The sequence below is a fragment of the Chiloscyllium plagiosum genome, unplaced genomic scaffold, assembly GCF_037043375.1.
Source record: "Chiloscyllium plagiosum isolate Xiang-an unplaced genomic scaffold, Cpla_swu_hap1 HiC_scaffold_9, whole genome shotgun sequence".
NCBI lineage: Eukaryota > Metazoa > Chordata > Chondrichthyes > Orectolobiformes > Hemiscylliidae > Chiloscyllium > Chiloscyllium plagiosum.
Genome location: NW_028270147.1, coordinates 14,885,491 through 14,913,490, shown reverse-complemented (window position 1 = coordinate 14,913,490; position 28,000 = coordinate 14,885,491). Strand labels below are relative to the sequence as shown.

General features: G+C 41.6%; 1 protein-coding gene across 1 annotated transcript in view; it reads left to right on the top strand.

Annotated features, from left to right (window-relative positions):
* The first annotated feature begins 555 nt into the window (after positions 1–555).
* Positions 556–28,000, top strand: part of LOC122554701 (calcium-activated chloride channel regulator 1-like) — a 56,015-nt gene continuing 28,570 nt past the window's right edge. The window contains exons 1-4 of the mRNA XM_087990426.1: positions 556–794; positions 1,876–2,019; positions 23,773–23,923; positions 24,983–25,088. Of these exons, the coding sequence (XP_087846552.1) occupies positions 633–794; positions 1,876–2,019; positions 23,773–23,923; positions 24,983–25,088 (563 nt within the window). The 5' untranslated portion in view covers positions 556–632. The remainder of the gene's footprint in view (positions 795–1,875; positions 2,020–23,772; positions 23,924–24,982; positions 25,089–28,000) is intronic.

Below are 28,000 nucleotides of genomic sequence, written 5' to 3'. Positions count from 1 at the left end.
CAACTTTCAGGGCATTTAAATAGTCATTGGATAAACATATAGATAATAATGGAATAGAATAGGTCAGATGGGCTTTAGATTGGTTCCACAGGTCAGTGCAGCATCAAGAGTCAAAGAGACCCTGTACTGCACTGTAATGTTCTGTGTCTAAATTGGCAGAGTCAAAATATTATAAGATTTAGCTCTTAGTGTTTAGAAATGACATTTGTAGACGATTCTAAATGGGTCTTCACCATCTTGGGTGAGAAACAACTTGAGGCAGAACTTCTCGGTCACAAGTCATCGAGTTGTTGCACTTGATTTATTGACAATTCTTGCACAACTCTGAGCAAAGACTCATTATTTTGCCATCAGCACTGGAAGAGCTGCCAATTCCGCCTTAAATCTGTCAATACCAATGAGAACAGGCAGTGAACAATTCACAAGCATGATGTGGCTCACACATCAAAAGCTGTCCAAGATAAAGAAAATTGCTGTGTTTTCTTTAGCAGCAATCCAAATCTAATGGATTTCAGTGGATACCACATTCCATGGGTCACTGCAGGAAAGCCTTAACTTACATGTTATGACATCAGAGACTATTATATGAATCTGACAAGCTACAGTCTGGAAACAATCTGAACACAGCAGTAATGAGATTCCAAATCACCTTTGTTTTGGTGCTCAGCTATCTTCTGTGTGATTCTATTCTAAAGTGTACCGGAATAAAGCTGGAAAATAATGGATATCGAGACATAATTATTGCCATTAACCCGAACGTTCAACATAATGAACAGCTGATTCAAAATATTCAGGTGAGTTATTGACGTGTTGCCTGGTATGAATTAATTATTTTGTTTCATTGTATGTCCTTTAGTATTATATTTAATGTTAAGAATTCAGGATTTGCTGAGAGGAGGGGGAGTTAAAGGAATATATTATATATTTTTTCTTTAGTCCTGAACTCACTGCCATATTTCCTCCACGTACACCTACCTTGAAGGCGTTCAGCTCCTCAGTTGCGATGAAAGTTCACTGGATCCAAAACATTAACTCTGCTTTCTAGCTAGGTAAAAACAATGACTGCAGATGCTGGAAACCAGATTCTGGATCAGTGGTGCTGGAAAAGCACAGCAGTTCAGGCAACATCAGAGGAGCAGGAAAAGTTGAAATACTATTTGTTGAGAGTATGAATTCTCCTGAGGATATTGTACAGAAGGGGTCCTTTGCAATTCTGAGAGCATGTGGCCCTCAGCTGAGGCAGGGCTGACTGTAGAGAGGTTAGGTGCTGGCGCATTGCTGCGAGCGTGGAGTGGAGGATCTTGAAGGAGAACCGTTGCTGGTGTTTTTGAATCTGTAGTCTGTACTGTTTGTCCTGTTCGGATCCGAACTCTGCTGGTTTAAAGGTGGTCCAGGGTCCGTGTGGGATGAGTTGGCTATGGAGGCAGGCACTGAGGAAGCAAATGTGGCTGTAGTAGCGAGTCTGTTTCAGGACATGGTTGAAGAGCTTCAGGGCAGAGAAAATGACCTGGGAGTTGTAGTGGGAGAGGGACTCCCTGAGATTCTTGTAGAGAGAGGAGGAAAACTTCTTCAAAGCAGGCATCCTTGCAAGAGGATTCACAGTAGGGTTAAAATCAACGAGGTAAAAACAATGACTGCAGATGCTGGAAACCAGATTCTGGAGTAGAGTGGTGCTGGAAAAGCACAGCTTTCAATCTGCTTTCTAGCTGCAAATGCTGCCAAACTTGCAGAGATTTTCCAGCAATTTCTCATTTTGTTTCTGATTTTCAGCATCCATGATTCTCTGTGCTTTTTAAAATTATATTTGTTTCCCTCTCACCATTTGATGAGTGAGTGGAGCTGTTTTGATATTAAAACTGGGTTTTTGTTTTACAGGAAATAGTGACTGCAGCCTCCTCCTACCTTCACCGAGCAACCAAACAGCGAGTTTATTTCGCGGATGTGAAAATCCTGCTGCCTGTAACATGGCCAGTTAGTTCCCATGTGGTTCAGAGACTGACAACTGAGTCCTATGAGAAGGTAAGGACAGAGGGTGAAGAGTAACAATTACCCAGAATCTCCTCCTGCTCAGCTGCTGAGGCCTCACATCTGCAATGGAGTGGCTTTTATTTTGCACTGCTGATCTAGCAGCAGCAACTCTGGGGCAATTTTCACAGGATCTGAGATTTGAGAAATGTTTTCTTAAGCATGTATGTTAACCCCTGAAGATTATCTATTGCTGAAAAGCTGACAGGGAATACTTTCGATGTGATGGTGTCAGCCATTGAATATGCTGTGGAGATGATGGGGTTGGACTGAGCTGGATAAAGTTAAAAATCACACAACACCAGGTTATAGTTTATTTGGAGGTACAAACTTTTGGACTGCTGCTCCTTCATCAGGTAGTGAGTGGGTCAGGATCTTAAGACACTGAACAGAATACAAAACTGGGTGGCAGGGTGAAATGTGAGGAGGATGTTAGGAGATTACAGGGTGACCTGGACAGGTTAGGTGAGTGGACGGATGCATGGCAGATGCAGTTTAATGTGGATAAATGTGTGGTTATCCACTTTGGTGGCAAGAACAGAAAGGCAGATTACTACCTAAATGGAGTCAAGTTAGGTAAAGGGACAGTACAACGAGTTCTAGGTGTTCTTGTACACCAGTCAATGAAAGCAAGCATGCAGGTACAGCAGGCAGTGAAGAAAGCTAATAGCATGCTGGCCTTCATAACAAGAGGAATTGAGTATAGAAGCAAAGAGGTCCTTCTGCAGCTGTACAGGGCCATGGTGAGACTGCACCTGGAATATTGTGCGCAGTTTTGGTCTCCAAATTTGAGGAAAGAAATTCTGGCTATTGAGGGAATGCAGCGTAGGTTCACAAGGCCAATTCCCAGAATGGCAGGACTGTCTTACGCTGAGCGATTGGAGCAACTGGGCTTATATATGCTTGAGTTCAGAAGGCTGAGAGGGGATCTGATTGAGACATATAAGATTATTAAAGGATTGGACACTCTGGAGGCAGGAAGCATGTTTCCGCTGATGGATGAGTCCCGAACCAGAGGACACAGATTAAAAATAAGTGGTCGGCCACTTAGAACAGAGTTGAGGAGAAACTTCTTCACCCAGAGAATGGTGGGTGGATGGAATACTCTGCCCCTGAAGGCTGTGGAGGCCAAGTCTCTGGATACTTTCAAGAAAGAGTTGGATAGAGCTCTTAAGGATAGTGGAATCAAGGGTTATGGAGATAAGGCAGGAACAGGATACTGATTGAGGATGATCAGCTTTGATCATAATGAATGGTGGTGCTGGCTCGAAGGGCAGAATGGTCTACTCCTGCACCTATTGTCTATTGTCTATAATAATTTCCCTTTCTATTACACAACATTCTGGAATTTACACTGGTGCTTTGGCAAATAATTTTGCAACCTTCTCCACTCCAGTCTGAAAAGAATACATGAGTTATTCAGAAATGATAACTTTACCAGAGTGTTTGATATAACGTAGTGGTCAGACTCATCTCGCACACTTCAAATGGATGGTTATTTATAAGTATTACTGTTTTTCTATTTCATCCCTTGAGGATTCTCTTGTGTCAGTTTGAATGCCTAAACCAGAGCGATTAGTGCAGGTGAAAGGGTCGTGTGATCTTGGAGCCCAGATGAGCCTGTTGAAATTTAGGAAGACTCCAAAGTAGTTCTGGGTGCCATGGTGGCTCAGTGGTTAGCCCTGCCATTTCACAGCACCAGGGCCTGGATTCGATTCCACCCTCGGGTGAATCTGTGTGGAGTTTGCACATTCTCCCTGTGTCTGCATGGGTTTCCTTCAGGTGCTCTGGTTTCCTCTCACAGTCTGGAATGTGCAGTGAGGTGGATTAGCCATGGTAAATTTCGGGGTGACAGAGATAGAGTATGGGGGTGAGTCTATCCTGGTCAGCTCAGGTTATATGCTCAGGCTGCATGTAGAAATCAACTCCATAAGCAAAGCCAGGATGAATATCGAGCCCATTCCAAAATAGAAAAGGGAAAAATAAATTCTGAAGCAATTATGAGGAGCAAATTACTGCAGATACTGGAATCTGTACTGAAAACAAAAAATGCTGGAAATCACAATGGTACACAAGCAGGAGGCTGGAAGAACAGAGCAAGTCAGGCAGCATCAAGAGGTGGAGAAGTCAATGTTTCAGGTGTAACCCTTCTTTATGGGTCAGGCAGCATCTGTCTCTCCAGAACAAGCTAATATTTCGAGTCTAGATAACTCTTCATCAGAGCTGATGTGAAGTATGCAGTGGTATGGGATGGAGTGCTGGGGGAGAAAAGGTGCTGAGAGTGCAGAGTAAGTGATCAGAATGTGAGAGTGGCAGGAAATTGGTGTTTCCAACTTCTTTTCAAGGTGAGGGCGATTGGTGACGTAAAATGGAACAAGTAAAGCTGTGATGTGGAGTTAGTGTTGGACTGGGGTGGACAAATTTAGAAATCACACAACGCCAGGTTATTGTCCAACAGGTTTATTTGGAAGTGCTAGCTTTTGGAGCACTGCTCCTTCATCAGGTGGCCACTAAATTTGTCCACCCCAGTCCAACACTAGTTCCTCCACATCATAGCTTTCCTTGTTCCATTTTATGTCACTGGAAGGGATAGAAAAGATGCATAGAAGAATGCATCTGAAAATTGAAGCAGAATAATTTATAATGATGAAAAGCTTATGGCTTTTTTTATCTGAATGCATACAGCATTTGTATCGTGTAGATGATGGCCTTGGGATACTATTGCTTCAGTATTAATCTGGAGATGCAGTAATGTTCTGGGACATGGGTTCCAATCCCACCATGACAGATGGTGGAGTTTGAAAACAATTTTAAAAATCAGAAATTAAGAATCTGATGATGAGAAACAACCCATCTAGTTCACCAATGTCCTTTAGATCATCCGACAATGGAGTGTAATTCATAGAATCCCTGCAGAATAGGATCCCCTACAGTGTGGAAACAGGCCATTTTGGCCCAATATGTCCACACTGACCCTCTGAAGAGCAACCCAATCAGCCCCACATCCCACCCCACATTCATTCCAAACCAATGCACCCAACCGACACATCCCGAACACTTTGGGCAATTTAGCATGGCTAATTCACCTGCACATCTTTTTGATTGTGGGAGGAAACCGGGGCACCTGGAGGAAACCCAGGTTTCCTGGCACAGGCATGGGAAGAATGTGCAAACTCCACACAGACAGATGCCTGAGGCAGGAATCAAACCCGGGTCCCTGGTGTGGTGAGGCATCAGTGCTAACCACTGAGCCACCATACTGACCCTAACTGAGTCACTGTGCCACCCCAGCCGTTCAGCCCATTAAGTCTGCTTTGTAATTTGATATGTTTCTCAACTCCATTTTCCTGTGATCCCTGATCCCCTTACTAACCAAGGATCTGTCTATCCTGGTTTTAAATGCATTCAATAACCTGGCTTTGACAGCCTTCTCCAGGAACACATTCCCCAGAATAACCACTCTGTGGCTGAAGGAATTCCTGAAGGGTCATTCCCTTAATCTGAGCCGGTGTCCTTGTGTCCTAGTCTCTCCTATTATGGAAACATCTCATCCACGTCTCCTCTATCCAGGCCTCTCAGAATTCTTTAATTTCAATTAGATTCCCTATTAACCTTCTAAACTCCATTGAGTACAGAGCTAAAGTCTTTGAGTGCCCCACATATAATAAACCCTCCACCCCCAGAATCAATCTTGTAAAACTCCTCTGGCAATCCTCTAAGGCCAATGTGTCCCTCCTTACATATAGGGTCCAAAGTTGCTTACATTATATTTCAAATATGTTCTGGCCAGAGCTTTATTCAGCCTCAGTAATACATTCCTAATCTTATATTCTAGCTTCAGGGATGTAAACTGCCATCCTTACCTGGTCTGACCTACAAGTGACTCCAGACCCACAGCAGTGTGATTGTCTTATAATTGCCATTCCATAGTCGCTCATGAGAAGGTCGTAGCCAGTTGCCTTCTTGATTTGCTGAAGTGCATGTGTGTTCAGTAGAAGGAATTTTGTGATTTCACCCAGGGACACTGAAGGAATGGGAACATATTTCTATGTCAGAATGGTGAGTAGCTTGGCGAGGAACTTGTACGTGGTGGTGGTCTCATATATCTGCTGTCCTTGTCCTTTGAGATGTAGGTTGAGGGTTGGAGGTGCTGCCTCAGGATCTTTGGTGAATTACTGCAGTGCATCTTGTAGATAGTACACACTGTGGCTACTGAGTGTTGGATGCTTGTGGATGTGGTGCCAATCAAGCTGACTGCTTTGTCCTGAATGAAATCAAGCTTCTTGAGTATTGTTGGAGCTGTACTCATCCAATGAAGTCAGGGGTATTCCATCACACTCCTGACTTGTTGCTTGTAGAAGGTGGACAGGCTTTGGAGAGTCAGGAGATGACTTACTGACTGCAGGATTCCGAGCCACTGACTGGCTGTTTTAGCCACGGTATTTATATAGCTAATCCAGTTCAGTTTTTGACCAATGGTCACCCCAAGATGTTGATAGTAGGTGATTCAGTGGCTGTAATATCAAGGGGCAATGTTTAGATTCTTTCTTGTAGGAGATGGTCTTTGCCTGACATGGATGGACAAGCATTGTACACAGTTCAAAAGAGATTCACCAGGCTGGTTCCTGGGGTGAAGGGGCTGACTGATCAAGAATGGTTAAACAGGGTAGAGATCAGAAGAATGATGTGTGTATTCTTATTGGAACATACAACATTCTGAGGGGACTTGTCTAATGGGACTACAGCTTTAAGAGATGTGGTTTGTCCTTTTTCTTTGAAGAAAAGTTGAGACAGAGGAGCCACGAGTCTGCTCGAGTCAATAAAGTAAACAGCTCATGAGGCTTGAGGTTTTTTTTTAAAAAGTTGGAACAACAGAACGGGTGGGGTCAAGCTTCCACAGAAAGCAATTGCCAGCTGGGTCCTTGAAGCTGGATGTTTTTCCTCTCACGATTACGGCTAAAACCTCAGGTTCTCTTCCTGCTACTAGAATTGAACATGAGACAATCTATTTTAATGATTTTGCCTTTGCTTAGGGAGTATTCTTGGGATTTGCTCTATTGGAACAATTAATTAGTAGTTGTTAATGCATATATATTATGTTATGAAGTATTTAAATAAGACTTACAGTTAGGCCAATTCTATTCTACTGTTTTTATTGTCTGTATTTTAAATGCAGTATGAAAATGAAGTGTGGGTTGCTTAAAGTCAAATAGTTTGACCAATCAAATGGCATCTGGAACACAACACCTTACATTTAACTTAAGAAAGGTCAGGGTCTAGGCTATCTTTTCAAAATATGTTTGAGCTTGTTTGGTCCTGTCCATAATAATTGACAGAGCAGATATTGAGAAGTTGCATCCATTTGTGGAGGACCTCTAACTAGTTCCACTTTAAAGGAACATTGGGGGGAAATAGTTGAGATTGGCCTACTCTTGCTCCTTTGTTTTGTCTTCTTATCTTCTCACAATGATGGTGACATCTACGTCCTGTGAGAGAATACATTTTAAAGAACGGTGCCATTTTGTTTGTAGTCCATAAGGAAAATCCACATTTTCCAATTATGTAACAGATTATTATTTCCTCAACCACATAGAAAATGAAATCATCCACTTTGGAGGACGAAGGACTAATTCTTCTGTTTTTACAGCTTATTTCTTTTATCTACACTAAGAAAATCTGCAATGTGCAACATTTAATCTTATTTTGTATGTTCTATGCCATAGTAGAATTACTGCAATTTTTAACTTTTAACTGTGTTTTTCTTTCTACCTTATTTTTAAGATTCTGTACCTAGGTACTTGTACCTAAGATGGCACCTTGTGTGGCAACATTATACACTTTTCACTGTACTCCTGTACCTTTGTACATGAGGTACGTGTGAAAATAAAATCAAAATTAGATTAAATCATTGGGTGAGAGTGTAACATTGGATCTGAGGAACGTTCCTTGTCCTTTCACAACTGGCACACTATATCATTAAATCAAACAACTGTTTAAACTCGTGGAGGGTTATAAATAAAATACAGTCAGTAATAAACATGGTCAAAATTTCAGAATAAGCGTACTTACTCAAAGAATAGGGAGAATATGCAACTGTCAGGGAAATGGTCTGAGTATTAGTTTTACACAGTAACTGAGCAAGAAAACCAAAACCAAAAAGCACACTGAAGAGTTCCAGACAGAATATTTAACACCAATGATTAGGTGCCTCCATTAAGGTTTATCAATCTTCAAGTTAAACCCATCATTTCAAATGTATTACTTCCACCTTACTGTGTAACTCACCATCACTGGACTAGATGAGGTGAACTCCGTCATCCATTTAAGGGGATGCTGTATAAACAAATCGGCGAAAAAGGAATAGAAGGTTATGCTAATAGGGTCAGATGAAGGAGCTTCATGTAGAGCATGAGCACAGGTATAGGGAGGTGACGTCTTAGTGATATTGTTACCGGAATCTTAGTCAAGAGACCAAGGGAATGTTTTGGCACTTGGGTTCAAAGCTCACTATAGCCGATAGTGGAATTTGAATTCAATTTTTTAAATTCCTGGAATTAGAGGTATTAAGTTGACCCTGATTATGAAGAAAACCCATCTCATTCACTTATGCCCATTAGGGAAGGAAGCTGCCATCCTCACCTGGTCTCTCCTACACGTGACTCCAGACCCACAGCAATGTGATTGAGTCTTAACTGGCCTCTGGGTAATAAGTGCTGCCCTCGCCAATAATGCCCACATCCTGTGAATGAATGAATGAATAAAAAGAAGTAGACAAATGGAATCCAATTGTCTCTTTCTGTGCACTACATTCTATGCTAATGTTTTCACTGGGTCAGATTCGATGGCCAGGAAGGACATGATCCTATTAAAAACAATGAACTGTCCAAAAAGATATGAGTAGTCCATGTACATACCATGGGAAAATAACCATAAGTTCATTAGTGGTCATAGGAAGACAGATTTTGTTTTTAGCTGATTTTGTCAAGGGTAAGAATGGCTTGAGATTTTGTCCACACAAGGTGTACATTGCAACATATGAATATGAATTATTTTATGATATCCCATCATTCCCAGCTGAAACGTTCTACTTATAACAGATGGCAGTCTTCACACCAATTGTTAAATTATAAGTGTGCCCTTAAATTCCCACAACCCTCTCCCTCCAACTAAAATATTTCCTGTAATAACTAAAGAGATAATTCTGTGAAATTAAGCTATCACTGTAGAGACTTGCCAATTGGGAAGCCCATCATGATTTCACTCCTCATAGACACCAGGCATGATGAACAGAAAATCATAGAGTCATAGAGATGTACTGCATGGAAACAGACCCTTCGGTCTAGCCCGTCCATGCTGACCAGATATCCCAACCCAATCTAATCCCACCCACCCCATATCCCTCTAAACCCTTCCTATTCATATACCCATCCAAATGCCTCTTAAATGATGCAATTGTACCAGCCTCCACCACTTCCTCCAGCAGCTCATTCCATACACATACCACCCTCTGCATGAAAACATTGCCCCTAAGGTCTCTTTTATATCTTTCCCCTCTCACCCTAAACCTATACTATCTAGTTCTGGACTCCCCCACCGCAGGGAAAAGACTTCGTCTGTTTATCCTATCCATGCCCCTCATAATTTAGTAAATCTCTATAAGGTCACCCCCCAGCCTCCAACGCTCCAGGGAAAACAGACCCAGCCTTTTCAGCCTCTCCCTATAGGAGAAAGTGAGGTCTGCAGACGCTGGAGATCAAAGCTGAAGCTTTATTGCTGGAACAGCACAGCAGGTCAGGCAGCATCTAGGGAACAGAAGATTCGACGTTTCGGGCACATGCCCTTCTTCAGGAAAGAAGAAGGGCATGTGCCCGAAACGTCGAATCTTCTGTTCCCTAGATGCTGCCTGACCTGCCTGTGCTCTCCCTATAGCTCAAATCCTCCAACCCTGGCAACATCCTTGCAAATTTTTTCTGAACCCTTTCAAGTTTCACAACATCTTTCCAATAGGAAGGAGACTAGAATTGCATGCAATATTCCAACAGTGGCCTAACCAATGACCTGTTCAGTTGCAACATGATCTCCCAACTCCTGTACTCAGTACTCTGACCAACAAAAGAAAGCATACCAAACGCCTTCTTCACTATCCTATCTACCTGTGACTCCACTTTCAAGGAGCTATGAACCTGCACTCCAAGGTCTCTTTGTTTAGCAACACTCTCTGGGACCTTACCATTAAGTGTATAAGTCCTGCTCAGATTTACTTTCCCAAAATGCAGCACCACGCACTTAACTGAATTAAACTCCATCTGCCACTTCTCAGCCCGTTGGCCCATCTGATCAAGATCCTGTTATAATCTGAGGTAACCCTCTTTGCTGTCCACTACACCTCCAATTTTGGTGTCATCTGCAAACTTACTAACTGTACCTCTTATGCTCGCATCCAAATCATTTACGTAAGTGACAAACAGTAGAGGACACAGCATTGATCCTTGTGGCACTCCACTGGTCACAGGCCTCCAGTCTGAAAAACAACCTTCCACCATCACTCTCTGTTTTCTATCTTTGAGCCAGTTCTGTATCCAAATGGCTAGTTCTCCCTTTATTCCATGAGATCTAACCTTGCTAACATGCAATATCATTATGAAATGGATTGTTATCCCAATACACAAGAAAAAATGTAAGCAATATACTGCAAATTTCCAGTTCTTGTCCTTACTTTTAAATCCTTCCATGACCTCTAGCTCTCCTCAACTCCTGCCCTATAACCTGTCAGAATTTCAATGCTTGTCTTAGTCTGGTTTCTTGAGCATTTGCGATTTTAATCATTCCATCATTTGCAGCTATGCCTTCAGATGCCAACGCCCACAAACTCTAGAATTTTCTCCCTAAGCCTCTCTGCCTGGTGATCTGTCCTCATATCTCATTTGGCTCTGTGTCATATTTGGATTAATATCATTCCTGGGCAGCATCTGGAGATGTTCCCCTTCATTAAAGGTGTGATTTCATAGTGGTTATATCACTGGACTAGTTAACAAGGACCCTGGGTAATGGCCTGGTTTGACAGAGTTTCAAATCCTATTGCAGCAAATGGTGAAGTTAAAAGAAAGATAAATCTGGAATTGAAAAGCTAGCGTAATGTCAAGTATTGTTCAAAATCCATTCAGTTAACTGATATCACCCTTAGCTGGTCTGGTCTACGTATGATTTTAGATTCACAGTTACCCTCTTAAGTGGAGAAGATGGTAGTGAACTGCCTTCTTCAACCATTGCAGTCAATGCTGGGTAGATGCACGCACAATGCTGTTAGGAAGGAACTGCCAGGATGTTGATGCAGTGACAATGAAGGAACAGAGATACAGATCCAAATCAGGATGGTGTGTGGCATAAAGGAAGACTTGTATGTGGTGTTCATCTTGTCCTTCATAGTTGTAGAGGTTGCAGGTAAGGAAGCTGCTGGTGCATGTGCCCTACTATAGTGTCTCTCGGAGATGGTACATACTGTTGCCATTGTGTATCATTGAAGAAGACATTGAAGTTGGTGGAAGGAGTACTTTGTCCTGAATTGTGTCAACATTCTTGAGTGCTGGTGGCTACATTTCCACAGTGAACGCAAGAGCCAGTCATTTGTTCCTGGGGGATTTTGCTGTCTTGTTCTCAGTCTCAAAGGTGTAATACTGGGGCCCGCCTGACCCCATTTTCAGGGTCCCCTCGGTAAAAAGGTTGCTCAGCAGTGGTTGCTGGGTGGGCATCTGAGTTAGGTTATGCCCCCAGTGGGTATCCTGGTTCCAATCGACCCTTTCGGGTTGGCATACGGCATTTGGGATCACGAGGGTGCTGGATATAATCAGTGTTACCTGTAACTTGCATCGTGGTTCTGTCAGGATCTGGCCATCCCAATAGAAAACCACTGCACACCTCATTTGCAGCTGGAAATTCCTGGATTAGTTCATACTGTTAGTCTGGGTCATGTCAGTGATTCCAGGTGAAAAACATTGGAAAAGCATAGGGTTAAACCAAGGTAATTGAGCTTTGTGATTATTTTTCAATTGCATACCACTTCCATCACCCAGATAGTCACATACTTCAGTCTTGCAACACAAGCCATTCGTATTCAGGCTCCTCCCAGAATTTTGCTGCATTTACATTCGTTTCTCCCTTGGGAATATTGGGCAAATTGGGCCGATTTGGTCTTGCAGTCAGGGACATGCTTCATTAGCATTACTCTAATTCCTGGGATGGCCTCTGGTTTAGGATGGCACAGGCCACTCATTCCCATGATATCAGTTAAGAAGACTGGTTGCTTCATTGAAAAAAGGAAAGGTTTGAAATAAGGAGGGTAGGTGTGCTGGGGACAATTGGGAGATGTTAGGGTATCCAGGAATAAAATCCCCATTCTCAAATAGGGTCATTATGCCAGACATAGGGGGTTTCCGAGTAGAATCTAAGTCCTTTATTTTACAGTATTTTTGCTTTTACCATGTTTGTATATTCCTTAACCTTAGGGACTGTTTCTCATGTCCCTTTTATTTTTTCATCTCATGTCCCTTTTATTTTTTCATATATCCATTCACAGTCACCTCCCAGCTTCCGGGAGTTCCATCTGCTATCCATACCTCACTCCCCCAATCACATACAGAATTCCTTCAACTAGCCAGTAAGTATCTTTCCATTCTTTAGTTAACAATGAATTAATGCAACTATGCTTCAAATTAACCATGAGGCAATGAGACAGGTCACTGACAATGTGTAAAGGAATAAAACCAAGAGATCCTGCCAACTAATTCTGATTTTGTGATTCAGGGCTAATACAATTGGTTATAAAAAAAATCCAAGAATCATTGTCTGTACTTCAGAGACGGAAACTCAACAAGTGGCTAAGACATTTTAAAAGTCATCAATAAAAACTGAAAATTTATTTATTCAGTATTCAATATTTAAAATGTAAAATGTACACTGTTTCCAACTCTGAAATCCACTATAATTACCTGGTTCTAGTCTCTTAATTTAAATCCAAGATTAGGTTCTTAAAGCGGTCCTGACCAGCCATTGCACAGTTACAATACTATAGGTCATGAAATGACTGCAGCCGCCTTAAGGGGTCTTATCTACTCACATGGTCACACAAAAAAACTTCTAATACACAAATAATGGCCAAATCCAAAGACAGAGATATTAACCATACAATATTAATTTTGTTACATGATTTATCACAACCTAATGTTGAACTGAATCTTCAATTGTCATTGAGGGAGGGGAATTGGTATAAAATAAAGTAACAACTGGCACACCATAATCAACAATGAAACACACTTAAAATTAAGTGGAAACAAACAAGTCTGAAACAAAAACTAAATCTGCTAGTATCACTTTCTGAAAGCAATGTTGTTGGTTTGGGATATTTTGGATCTATCTCTATACTTCCAGTTTTACAAAATTTAACTAAATTCATTTCAGATGTGTCTGGAAAGATGCATGAGTGGGTGGAGAGCAGAGGGATACAGGTATTTCGGAATTGACTGACACGTTTAGACAGTACATTTGGATGGGCTCAGGCTTTGTTCTTTGTTCTAAATAAAGTTCATGCAATTCATCCACTCAACGAACAAATGTTAAAGTCTGAAGTGATTTTCCTCAATGTTAGGCCTAGATTATAACTAAAATTGAGCAGAGACCTGCTCTCATCCTGGAACAGAATGATTCTGCACCTGAGGCCCAGCTTTACGTCCTTTGGTCAATTCTATCATTAGTACAACACGTAGGGGTGAGAGGGAGAGGGGTGAAAATGACCTTTGTCAGGAGCATGAAATTATGGAGAATTTGAGAGCAAGTTTATACTGATGTCAAATGGTGCAGAATCAAAGGAGAAGACTTTTTTTTCAAAGATTATAATGTTGTTTTTCTCCGTATTAAACTGATTTGAAATTAAATAAGATTGGCTTTCATGTAAGCATAAAGGTAGGGCAATAGGCCTGTAAGAAGAACAGGGGTTAATATTTCATTTCATAATCACTGAAGGATGCTTAACCTTAAAAGAAATCATGTCAAATTCCCAAAATGCAAACCAAATCCAAAACAGTCCCAGATCTCAAGCTCCAGGGATCAAAATACAAACATTCAATCACCAAAAAGCAAATGTGCATCCAAACCGAATCTGCAAGCTGCAGCTCTCTCTGTGTCTCGCACATACACACACATTCCAAAAGTCAAGTTGGGGAGTTCTACCCTCATAAATCTTAGCTGTGGCACGTAGCTGCTTAACCAAGTGTGCGAGAATTGTATCACTGACCAGCTTTCTTTTTTTCTAACACGACAAAAGCAGCAACCACCCCTTTATTTCATAAACAAAGAACAAACACCAAAAGAAACAGAACAAACAAGACAAAGCAGCAAAGCAAGACAAGACAAGCCGAACAGATACAACAGAGAAGATAACCCTAACGTAAAACTTTCACTAATCAACAATCTGACAACAAACAACAAGGCTAATGATTTCTGCAAAACACTGTCGACATTCTAAAACCCTGACTGTTTCGTTATAATAAATCGCGATACTTCTTTGTTTTGTCTTTCACAGAACAATTTAGGAATCAATTTAGATGGCACCAACTGAACAAATCAGTGTCTTTCAACTCTGTAAGGGTCCTCGACCTTCTTTCTTCTTTCTTTTTAGGGTCCCCGACCCTATTCGGATCCTTGATCCACCTCTCATCTCTGTGCTCAGGTCCCAGACCTGAGGTTAAGGTCCTCACCCTTCTTTTTCCTCTTGTTAGGTGGAGTCCCTGACTCCGTAAAGGTTCTTGACCTTCTCTTTTTTTTTGTTTCTTCCCCTTTTTTTATATATATATTGTATCCCCGATCTGCAAGTCCTCGAATTATTAGCTTTATCTCGGATCCTCGACCCTATTCTTACTGAGATCGATCCTTTATGGGCTGGACTGAGATGATAGACAGCGAGGGGTCAGGTCAACCACTACTTGAATGAGAGCAAAACCAGACGGATATGAAATACTCCCGTCTGCCTGGCCGATTCCTCAACACTCAATAGTAGAGGACTCAAGGCTCTTACACCACTGTCCACAATCCAAGTATACCGTATCCGAGTCACAGCACCAGATGAAGATCTGACCCACGGTACGGGTCTCTCGGTTCCGTGATTGGACATAAGAACACTAGTAATTCGGTCTGATTCTGCAAGATTTCACACTTTATTATCATAGCCAGGCTCAGGTTGTCCAGCAACACAGAGGTTAAATGCTTCTGTGTGCCTTGGAATAACTGCACAAATAGCTTAAAACAAAGACAATTTTTATACTGTTTTTGAAAAATAGGACAGCCTTAATTACAGAGCCATTCCAATAAAATTTAAGAAAATGGCATTATCGACATGAAGTTAAGCCAATATTTCCTGGGAACTAACTTTGTTTTTAGTCTCGGCAACCTTGCGTCTCTAAGGTTAGCTAGGATGGTTAGTAATGTCCTATGTAGCTTAGTTAATTCCATACTGTGAAGGAAGCATTGTCTGCTAATCTTTGGTTCAGTTAGTTCAGTTAACAGGGCAAAAAAGCTATTTTAAAACAGAGTTGTCAATTTGCAGCCTAGAAGCCATTTTTTTTTAGAATTTATAGAATCCCTACAGTCTGGAAACAGGCCCTTCAGCCAACATGTCCACACCGACCCTCCGAAGAGTAACCCACCTAGACGCATTCTCTTACATTTACCCCTCCTAATACAGCTAACCTACAAATCCCTGAATGCTATGGGCAATTTTAGCATGGCCAATTCATCTAACCTGCACATTTTTGGACTGTGGAAGGAAACTCACACAAACTCCGGACAGACAGTCGCCCGAGATGGGAATCGAACCGAGGTCCCTGGTGCTGTGAGGCAGCAGTGCTAACCACTGAGCCACCATGCCATGCCTTATTCAGCACTATATGCACCAGATCTGATGACATCCTAAACAAAACTTATACCTTGAAAGTATATATGAGTTTGTTCAAAAACTAAAGTAAAACAAAGCACTTGATTGGAGATCTGAAACAAACCCATGGCCCACAGTCCAGTCACCCACCATACTCAAAACATTAACTGTTTTCTCTCCATAGATGCTGCCAGACCTGCAGAGTTCCTCCACCAATTTATGCTTTTGTCGGCATCGCAGTTTAGATTAGATTAGATTCCCTACAGAATAGAAACAGGCCCTTCGGCCCAACAAGTCCACACCAACCCTCCGAAGAGTAACCCACCACCTCCCTCTGACTTTATGTTACTCACATTAAGAAGCCTTTTTTTTTGTTAAGGGCATGTATTAAATGGTTGCTCGTGACAGTAGCCCAAATCCAGATTTTAGATCCTCAGAACCACACTATTTATATGGTTAGTTCAGTTCAGCTTCTGGTCAATGGAATCCCCCATCCCAGGATATGGATAGTTGGGGATTCGGCAATAGTAATGTCATTAAATGTCAAAGGACAATGTTGGATTCTTTATTGTTGGGCATGGTCATTGCCTGGCAATCATTTGACATCAATGTTACTTCCTGCTTTATTGGTCCAACACTGAACATTGTCCAGATCTCATGACATTTGAACATAGATTACTTCAGTATCTGAAGAGTTGCGAATGGCGCTGAACATTATGCGATCATCAGTGAACATCCCTCCGAATGAAGGCGGAAAAGTTGTTTATCAAGGAACTGAAGATAGTTGGGTTCAGGACAGTGCCCTTAGGAATTCCTGAAGTGATACCCTGGAGGTGAGATGATTGACAATCAACAATCACAGTCATCTTCCTTTGTGCCAAGTATGACTCCTCACAGTCGAGTGTTTGACCCTGACTCCCAGTGACTTCAGTTTTTCTAGGGCTCCATGATGCTACTTAATGGGGAGGCAATGGCCTAGTGGTATCATCATGAGACTATTAATCCCGAAATTCAACTAACCTCTGTGGAACCAGGTTCAAATCCTGCCATGACAGATGGTGATCTTTGAATTCAATTTTAAAAACTCTGGAATTAAGAATCTGTCTGATGTCCATGAAACCGTTGTTGATTGTCATGAAAACCCCATTTGCTTACTTAAGGAAGGAAATGTGTGATTGTTACCTTGTCTAGCCCATATATAACTCTAGACCCCACAGTAATATGGTTGACTTTCAACTTCCCTTTGAAATGGCTGAGCTGGTCACTTAGTTCAACCCGAGGAAAGGCACTAAATGCTGGCCAGCCAGAGATGGCCACAGACCATGAGTGAAGTTTAAAGATACTGTTGGTCAGAACTCATCTCAATGTCAAGAGCAATCAACTTTACTTCCTCTCTGGAGTTCAGCTCTTTTGTCGATGTTTGGACAGAGGCTGCAATGAGGTTAGGAACTGAGTTGACCTGGCGGAACCAAACTGAGAAGGTTAGTATTGGGTAAGAGCTGTGATAGCACTGTCAATGACACTTTTAGATGTTATACTTTATTTCAAACCTGTACAATACAAGCCAAAGTAATGCCAACAGATATCAGATGTCAACAGATTCTTACTGGGATCCAAGATGGCGGCAACCCATCAAGTCTGAGTCTATAGTGCTCCTCCCAAGACTTGAGCAAAGTGGGCCACCCACCCCCACCACACTCACCAAATCATTTAAAATAGCTGTTTCCTTTAATTAGTTGCTTAGTATTAAATTTAAACAATCAAATCTTTAGTAAAAATGACTAAAGGGAAGGGAACCTACAGCTCTCAGCAAGTAGGAACCCCTCCCCCACACTCTCCAGCTGCAGCAGAGGCGTCTGCAGCCGCCCCGGGGGACTTACCTGCAGTGGCGAGCCTCGTGGAAATCATCTCCAAACTGGATGGTAAGATCGACGCTTTTATTGAAGAATCCCGAAGCCGATGGGACTCACTCTCGGCTGCGCTGCAAAAGCACAACCGAGACATTAAAGAAATCGAGTGCAGAGTTGGAGGGGCGGAGCTAAAGGCCACGACCTCCGAAACTACAGCGCAATCGGCCGTGGATCGGGTCCGGACTCTCGAGCAGCGAGTCCGGACCTTAGAGAATCACATTGATGACCTCGATAATCGAAGTCGTCGAAAAAATATTTGTTTGCTGGGCCTTCCCGAACGGGAAGAGGAAGGCCAGCTTACAGCGTGTCTCGAGCAGTGGCTGCCACAGCTTTTGAATCTGGAGGCTGGATCAGGCTGGGTAAGGGTGGAATGGGCCTACCGGGTCGCAATTCGTGGGCCCGGCGCGAACCAGCGTCCCCGCCCGGTCCTGTTCCGGCTGCAGAGCTACAAGGAGAGGCAGATACTCCTAGAAGCCTCCAGAAATCTTGGAAAAGACCCCCAAGCCATGATCTATAAAGGATCCAAGATCATGTTATTTCAGGACTTTTCCCCAGCTCTGGTCTGAAAGAGGAAGGCATTCGATGAGGCGAAGAAGTGTTTAAGGGACTTAAATATTCAGTACTCCTTACGCTACCCAGCAACGCCACGCTTTAACCATGAAGGATCCGTGTACAACTTCGGATCGCCGGAAAAGGCTAAGGAATTTTTGGAATCTCTTAGATAAATTGTAAGAGATAATGGATGTTGGTTTGCCTTCCCCCCACTCCGGTTTATATCCCCCCCCTTTTTCTTTTTTCTTACCTTACTGTTTAATATTATCTTGGCGGGGTGGGGAGAGGGATTTATTTATTTGTTCTCTATTTAACGATTTTCTCCCCCCCTTGGGTTTTTTTTAATTATTCTATGTATGTATGTGTGTATGTATGTATGTGTGTATATGTATGTATATGTATATGTATATATGTGGGTATAGCCGGGGGTTTAGTTAATGTTGGTGGGGGGAGGTGGTTACCTTATTCTATTTTACCTCTGTCTCTAGGAGTGGGGTTGTTTTTCCCTTGTTATTTTGTATTATTATATTTAATTATTATTTGTTGAGGTTGTAATTTTATAGTTATATATGTTTATACATGGTATTAACATTACCAAATATATTCAGGTGTTGATGTGGGTGGGGGGTGGTGGGGGTGGGAGGGCGGTAGGGTGCTCACTGTTAACTCTAATTTTGTATTATATCTGAATTCTCCTCATCCTATTGAGGAGCGCTTGGGTCAAGGGTGGGGCATTGGTTGGGAGAGGATACAATGGACCTTTGGAAAGGAAATGACACCCCTGGGAACAAGGGGGAAAATCTCCATTTAAATACGTTTTATATTTTTTTTATTATTTAGAAATAGTTTTTTATTATACTGTTGTTAGTGTATTAGAGAGCCTTTATTTTTGTGAATTTTATATACTCTACGCTCGGGATGTTCTGGATAGGGTTTCCCCTCCCGAGGGGTCTCGGATTTGCCCGGACGATTATGGTTGATCAGTCGGTTAAGTGGTGCACCTGGAATGTCAAGGGGAGTAATTCGCCAGTCAAAAGGAAGAAAATATTATCAAATCTCAAGAAAGAAAGAGTTGATATAGCTCTCCTACAGGAAACACACCTGTTGGATAAAGAATACTTGAAATTACGACAGGGTGGATTTGATCAGGCCTTTTTTTCTTCTTTTAGTTCAAAAAGTAGGGGAGTTGTTATTCTTATTTGGAAGAATATCCCTTTCAAAATCCTAAATCAGATAAAAGATGAATCTGGACGATATATTCTGATTAAAGCCCTTATAAATGGAGAGGAATATGGGATTTTAAATTTGTACTGCCTCCTGGCACACCCCTTTAAATTTATAATGGAAGCCTTCTCAAAATTGATGGCTCTTGGTGCCCGTCATACAATTATAGGGGGAGACTTTAATTGTATTATGGATCCAGAAATAGATAGGATTCCCAAGAGTACTGCAGGAGTATCTCCCAGATCTAGACAATTAGTGGATCTGAACAAAGAATTAGGATTAGTAGATGTATGGAGGTGTCTTCATCCACAGGGCAGAGATTTTTCTTTTTACTCCAATCCACATAAATGTCATACCAGAATTGATATGTTTTTTGCCCCCTCGATTTTTTTAAATTACATATCATCCTGTAAATAGGTAGTATAGCAATTTCCGACCACGCTGCTGTATATATGGAAACTAAGGCGAGGAACAATGGGACATCCCCTCGGCATTGGCGTATGGACCCCTTCCTAATGAAAGATAGTAAATTTGTAAAGTACTTCTCTCAAGAATTTAAAACATTTTTAGAAATTAATTTAAGTACGGCTAGCAACCCATCAATGATGTGGGAGACCATCAAAGCTTACACGCGAGGTTAGATCATCTCCTACTCAGTGATCCAGAAAAACTTAAAGGGAGAACAACAGCGTCTGCTTGAAGCTCACTTAAAAGCAGCTGAAACAGCACACGCTGATAGACCTTCTATTATCAAATTGCAAAGGATTATGGCCCTTAGGACAGCTCTAAACAATATGCTTACCCAAATGGCTAAGAGGAAAATATTATTTGCAAAACAAAGGTTATATGAATTTGGCAACAAACTGGGTAGATACTTAGCATTTCTTGCAAAGAAAAAAAAGGCCCCTCAAACTATCACGTTTATCAAGGAAAGTATGGGTATTTTGACTCATGATCATAAAAGGATTAATGCAATCTTTAGAAAATTTTATTCTGATTTATATAAATCGCAGGATTGTGAAGACAGGACTAGGAGGATGCAATCATTTTTTAAAAATTTGATCTTTCCGGGCCTAACTCCGGAACAGGTATCGATCTTAAATGCACCCCTAACAGTCCAAGAAATACTTGACGCAATCAGGCAACTTCAGAGCGGTAAGGCACCTGGCCCAGATGGTTTTCAAGCTGAATTCTCTAAAGAATTTACAGAATTATTGGCTGGTCCACTTATGGACATGTATAACTATGCATGTAGTCAGGGCTGTCTCCCGCCTTCGCTGAAAGAGGCAAATATCTCTCTTATCCTTAAAAAAGGAAAGGATCCAGAAGATTGTACGTCATACAGACCAATATCCTTGCTAAATATAGATTTTAAAATCCTTTCTAAAACGTTAGCATTGAGACTAGAAAGGGTACTGCCACATATCATAAAGGAGGATCAGACGGGGTTTATTAAGGGCCGTAGATCATCCAATAATATTAGAAGGGTTTTGAATATGATTCAAGCCTGCCATCAGGGAAAGATACTAGGAGTGGCAGTTTCATTAGATGCGGAAAAGGCATTCGATAGGGTTGATTGGTCATATTTGTTTTACACATTGGAAAGGTTTGGCATTGGAAAGGTGTTTACCAAGTGGGTCTCAACATTGGACAGTGATCCCAAAGCAGTTGTGGTTACCAATGGATTAGGTTCGGATAGCTTCAGTGTGGGTAGGGACTGCTGTCAGGGATGTCCTCTCTCGCCATTGTTCTTTGCGCTAATAATTGAACCACTAACAGAAGCTATACAGGCTGATCCTAATATAACGGCCCCGAGGATTGGTACAGATAAACATAAAATTACCCTTTATGCAGATGATCTTCTTCTATTCCTCAGTAATCCTCTGATGTCCGTACCTCGCTTAATCCAAGTTATTAATAAATTTAGCGCATTCTCAGGCTATAAAATTAATTTCTCAAAATCGGAGGCTATGTCAATGGGTGGCCTTGCTATGATACCCCACTTAGTGGACGGATCTCATTTTCCCTTTCGTTGGTCCCTGGTGGGTTTCTTATATGTAGGCATTTTTATTACCCCAGTATTTGGTCAGTTATACAAGGCTAACTTTGTGCATTTACTGGAGAGGATAAGGCAGGACCTCCAGCGATGGGGAGACCTTCCAATTTCCTAGCTGGGTAGAATAGCACTAATTAAAATGAATGTCCTGCCCCATCTCCTATACCCTATGAGAATGCTTCCGGTGATGCTGCCAAGGCTGGAACTACGTAAATTATATGGCTGGTTGGGTTCCTTTATCTGGAATCATAGACGGCCCCTCATTAAGCTGAAGAAGCTACAGCTGCCACAGGCAAGGGGAGGATTGGACTTCCCAGATTTTAGGAAATATCAGTTAAGTTCCCTATTAAGTTACATAGCTGATTGGGTCTTGTCTGATCCACAATCAATCTGGCTGGACATCGAGGCTTCTCAAGTAAAATGCCCACTTATTAACCTTTTATTTTCAGACAAGAGGAAAATCATTACGGATCACTGTAAAAACCCTATAATACTAAACACAATTAAAGCTTGGAATATAATGCGGCAAAATGAGGGCAACTCACATAAAACATCCCCCTATGTGCCGATAGTGAGAGCATGGGGATTCCAACCGGGGTTTGCAGATGCCACTTTTAAACTCTGGAGATCCAGGGATATCTCATGTCTAGGGGACCTATTTAAAGATGGGGTCCTGATGTCTTTTGAACAGCTGTGTCAGAAATTCGGACTACCTAATGGAGACCTCTATCGATACTTCCAAATTCAAGATTATATACAGAAGAAGACTACATTATTAGAAAGGAGAAAGTGAGGACTGCAGATGTTGGAGATCAGAGCTGAAAATGTGTTGCTGGAAAAGCACAGCAGGTCAGGCAGCATCCAAGGAACAGCCCCTGAAGAAGGGCTTATGCCCGAAACGTCGATTCTCCTGTTCCTTGGATGCTGCCTGACCTGCTGCGCTTTTCCAGCAACACATTTTCAGCTACGTTATTAGATAGTCTTTATAAATCAGATAAAGAATGTAGAGTACTATGACCAATGGGGGTATCCTCCATCAGTACTATTTATCATTTACTCCATGATGAAGTATCGGGAGATATGGACAATCTACTTAAAACATGGGATCAGGAATTGGTACTAGAAATCTCTATAGAAATGTGGAATGACATTTAGGAAAATGCCAGAAGAATCGCCATCTGTAACAGAACTCAGGCTATCCAGCTGAAGATACTTCATAGGGCCCATATAGCACCGGATCAATTGGCAAAATGTAAGGCAGGAGCATCTCCAATGTGTCCCAAATGTAAAATAGAGGTGGGCACTCTTGTACATTGCCTATGGACCTGTCATAAGATCCGTAGATACTGGACTAAAGTAGCAAGTACCCTGACAGAAATTTTAGGAACAGAAATTAAAGTGGACCCTGTATCTCTCCTTTTGTGCTTTACGAACTTACCTGGATATGCACGGGAAGGGACTATTTTCTATTCTCTTTTTCTGTGCAAGGAAAAATATTTTGGTAAACTGGGTGGCTGAGGGCCCCCCGGACTTTCAAATTGGCACAGATTAATTATGGAATGTATTCCCCTTGACTTCCTTACAAATATGGTGCACCGAAAGACCGAATTATCTTCTAAAATATGGCAGCCCTTCTTGAATTATATGAATACAGATATTTCGGCTATCCTAACAAGGGCTTTTATTTAATTGAGATTAAGAACCTGCCTGGTCCGGGCCCCTTGGGAGAGGAAATACTGCACGAATAGGGGTTTTGTTACATTTGATGTTAACACATTCCGAGCATGTATCTCACCACCCAATTTCTATGTTATCCATTGTTTTTTTTGTTTTTTTCTCTTTCTCTTATTTGAATAATGTAAGAGACTTAAATATACACTCTGGTTAGTTGAGTTTTTTTTTCTTAGTATTTTTCTTTTGTTAAATTTTGGTTATTATTTATTTAAGATTTAATTGTATATCAATGTTTGTACTTGAGAGTTTTATTTATTTTTGTAAACTTGTAAAAATGTTAAATTTCTAATAAAAATATCTATTAAAAAAAACAGATTTTTACACGGTAGCGTCCATTTATCTTTTCCTAGGCTGATGTGATCATTGCTGAACCAAACCCCAAATACAGAGTTGAACCATACACCCTGCAGTATGGTGGATGTGGAAAGAAGGGACGGTACATTCACTTCACACCAAACTTTATCCTGGATAGCAGTCTGGTTTCATTTTATGGACCGAAAGGTAAATTATCTGAACTAATTTAGAATAGAGTAGAATTTGCTTTAAGCATCGAATTAAGACTGCTTAGTTGGTGAACATGATCCTAGCTGATGCTCATGAAGGCAGTGAAAATGAATATAGGAGTTGTTATTACAATGAGGTATGAAGAAGGCAAAATTGGAACACAGCAAACTTACTATTGCCCAACACTTATTGGACTAGGAGTGTGTCCATTGATTAAATAATCCAGCTGACCAAGATGTTCACATAACCATTGTTAAAACACACTCGAAGTAAGGCAGGGGATATACACATCACTGTTGTACTTTATTTACAGCATAAAGCAATTGAATTAAAATGCCACTTTGTTTTTAATAAAATTTACCAGCTATCACGATTTGGACATTTTGAAGATTGTGATAATACAGTAAACTTCCAGTATTTGAGGTGTATAATTTTTGCCAGTTTATTGAGAGTGCCAGTTCATAGGTGCTGGTAAAAACAAAATCGAAAAGTGTGGCACTGGAAAAGCACAGCAGGTCAGGCAGCATCTGAGGAGCAGGAGAATCGACATTTTGGGTATAAGCCCTTCTTCAGGAATTCCTTATGCTTGAAACCTCGATTCTCCTACTCCTCAGATGCTGCCTGACCTGCTGTGCTTTTCTAGCACCATATTTTTCGACTCTGATCGCTAGCATCTGCAGTTTTCACTTTCCACTGGTTAAAAACAAAGTTTGCTGTTCTCAATCTTGGTGAAAAAATTAAAAGCAAAGCTACAAAAAGAGCAATACCCTTTTGAATTACGTCCTCCCCTTCCATGCCAATGGAACAATGAACTTTTCAGCTCAAACCTCTGAAACACAATTTCTGTCCCACACTCAGAAACATTGCACCATTAACACAGGAGAACAGAATATTGATTTCCATGGTGAATTCACAAAACATCTTCACACCATGGGGTGTATTTTACACCCGGGAGTGGATAATGCCAATGTTGAAACTTGCAGAAGCACTATTTTTCTGCAGAGAATGTATGTGTTGGTTACATTGTTTTAATAAAAAGTGCTTTTGTTTCTACAGATCGAGCATTTGTTCATGAATGGGCTCATCTTCGGTGGGGAGTTTTCAATGAATATAATGAACTAGTGCCCTTCTATTTATTTAATGGAAACAGTGAAGTAACGAGGTAAGACAACGCTGATTGTAGTATTCTGCTCACTGAAAAATGTCTCTTGGGTTTCCAGGATAACTTCTGATGCCCATAGGATAACTATTTGTTCTTTCAATCTGCTCCAGTAGGTGTGTTGACACCGTTAAGATAGTGTTATGGACTAGCCCATACCACTCAAAACATTCTTAAACAGACAGCCCAGACCATAACTTTGTAATTTTTTTCACTAAGTGTATAATAAAAATTACACGGAGTAAGTTAGTGAGATTGACTACCAGGTCATAGAGTCATAGAGTCATAGAGATGTATAGCATGGAAACAGACCCTTCGGTCCAACCCATTCATGCCAACCAGATATCTCAACCCAATCTAGTCCCACCTACCAGCACCTGCCCCATATCTCTCCAAACCCTTCCTATTCATATGCCCATCCAAATGCCTCTTAAATGTTGCAATCGTACCAGCCTCCACCACTTCCTCTGGCAGCTCATTCCATACACGTACCACCCTCTGCGTGAAAAAGTTGCCCCGTAGGTCTCTTTTATATCTTTCCCCTCTCACCCTAAACCTATGCCCTCTAGTTCTGGTCTCCCCGACCCCAGCCTATTTACCCTATCCATTCCCCTCATACTTTTGTAAACCTCGATAAGGTCACCCCTCAGCCTCCAGTGCTCCAGGGAAAACAGCCCCAGCCTGTTCAGCCGCAAGAAATGCAAAACTTCTGCCCACACCTCCCCCTTACTTCCCTCCAAGGCCCCAAAGGATCCTTCCATATCCGCCACAAATTCACCTGCACCTCCACACACATCATTTACTACATCCGCTGCACCCGATGTGGCCTCCTCTATATTGGGGAGACAGGCCGCCTACTTGCGGAGCGTTTCAGAGAACACCTCTGGGACACTCGGACCAACCAACCCAACCACCCTGTAGCTCAACATTTCAATTCCCCCTCCCACTCCACCAAGGATATGCAGGTCTTTGGACTCCTCCGTCGTCAGACCACAGCGAAACGACGGTTGGAGGAAGAACGCCTCATCTTCCGGCTAGGAACCCTCCAACCACAAGGGATGAACTCGGATTTCACCAGTTTCCTCATTTCCCCTCCCCCCAGCCTGTCTCAGTCAAATCCATCAAATTCAGCACCGCCTCCCTAACCTGCAATCTTCTTCCCGACCTCTCCGCCCCCACCCCAATCTGTCCTATCACCCTCACCTTGACCTTTTTCCACCTATCACATTTCCGACGCCCCTCCCCCAAGTCCCTCCTCCCTATCTTTTATCTTAGCCTGCTGGACAAACTTTCCTCATTCCTGAAGAAGGGCTAATGCCCGAAACGTCGATTCTCCTGTTCCCTAGATGCTGCCTGACCTGCTGCGCTTCTCCAGCAACACATTTCCACCTCTAAAACATGACAACTTTGGCCTGAAGTCTCATCTGTTGACATATAAACAAAAATACCTCTCCTTTACCCTTTAATGTCTGTACCAAACCAGTCTAATCAGAGCCGAGAGCATTTTATTACCTCTGAAAAAAACCAAGGTAACAGTGTCCTTGAGAAAAAGGACAGCTTTGAGAAAAAAGGGACCAGCTTTGTGACAATAGCAAGTTGATCAAGCAGTTCATAAATGTCATCTCATGAGTGGGATTGGACTTGTGTGTTTGTCTTCAAAGGTGATGAAGTTCTGCCAAGCTAACTAACATCGGGAAGCATTGGAAGAAGAGTAGGCTATACAGCCCCTGGAGCCTGTTCCACCGTTCAGTCAGATCATGGCTAATCTGTGGCCTAACTTCATAGCCTTTGGCTGAGATCCCTCGATACCTTTGCTAAACAAACAAATTAGCTATCTCAGATTTTAAATTGTAAACTGATCCCGCATCCACTGAAGTTTGTGCAGTAGAGTTCCAATTACCCACCACCCTTTGTGTGTAGAAATGCTTCCCAACATCTGTCCTGAATGGTTTGGCCCTAATTCTCAAACTATGTCCCCAGCTCTGGAATCCCCAACCAATGGAAATAGCTCATCTTTATCTATCCTGTCTTTCCCTATTATTAATTTTGCAGCGTGGACTATCCATACAAATACATGTCATAACCCTATTTTACACAGGTCCTTCTTCTGGGTAACTCAAATGATCGTCTGACTAAGACAGGAGCCATGTTATTTTATTTAAAACAGGATCACGTGAACAAAAACATTAATCTCTCCAGTGGCCTGATACATTTAAAGAGAATTTCAAACTGCTAGTTCACAGTTTCTTTTTCATAATTTGATACAATCTGAGCATGGTGAAAAATAGAGATAATGACTAAACATTTTATTTGTCTCTATACATTGTTAACTTGGAAACTGCAGTCATTGGTCCACGACTAAATATCCTTCATATTCTCCTCAATAATTCACTGATTACTTCAGTACAGGTTACATGATTTCTTTGATACACTTTATATTTAAAGTCACAGTCCTAAACTATAATCATCTTATAAACCAAAAGATACAATCCCCAAACAATGATCGAACAAACCTTACAATAATAACATGGGCATATGGTACATAAAGACAAATCTGTGGAGCTATAATCCCGTCCAAAGGAATTTCATCCTCAGCTTTTCCAAATAAACATGTCTAATTGCATTGGTGGAAAAAATATTGAAAAATATTCCAAGGAACTGCATAGATGATCGTTTAAGGAGGCATCAATTAATCAAGGAAGGTCAGAATGGATCTGTTCAGGGAAGGCTGAGTCTGACAAATTTGGTTCAATTGTTAAGTAAGTAACGTGGATGATTTATCTGGTTAATGCATTTGGCATGATCTCCATGAGATTTTGCAAGGCTTTAGCAAAATCTCACATGACAGACTGGTCAGAAAACTAAATGTTTACATGGGATCCCTAAACAAGTGAAAAATTGGATGGAAAATTAGC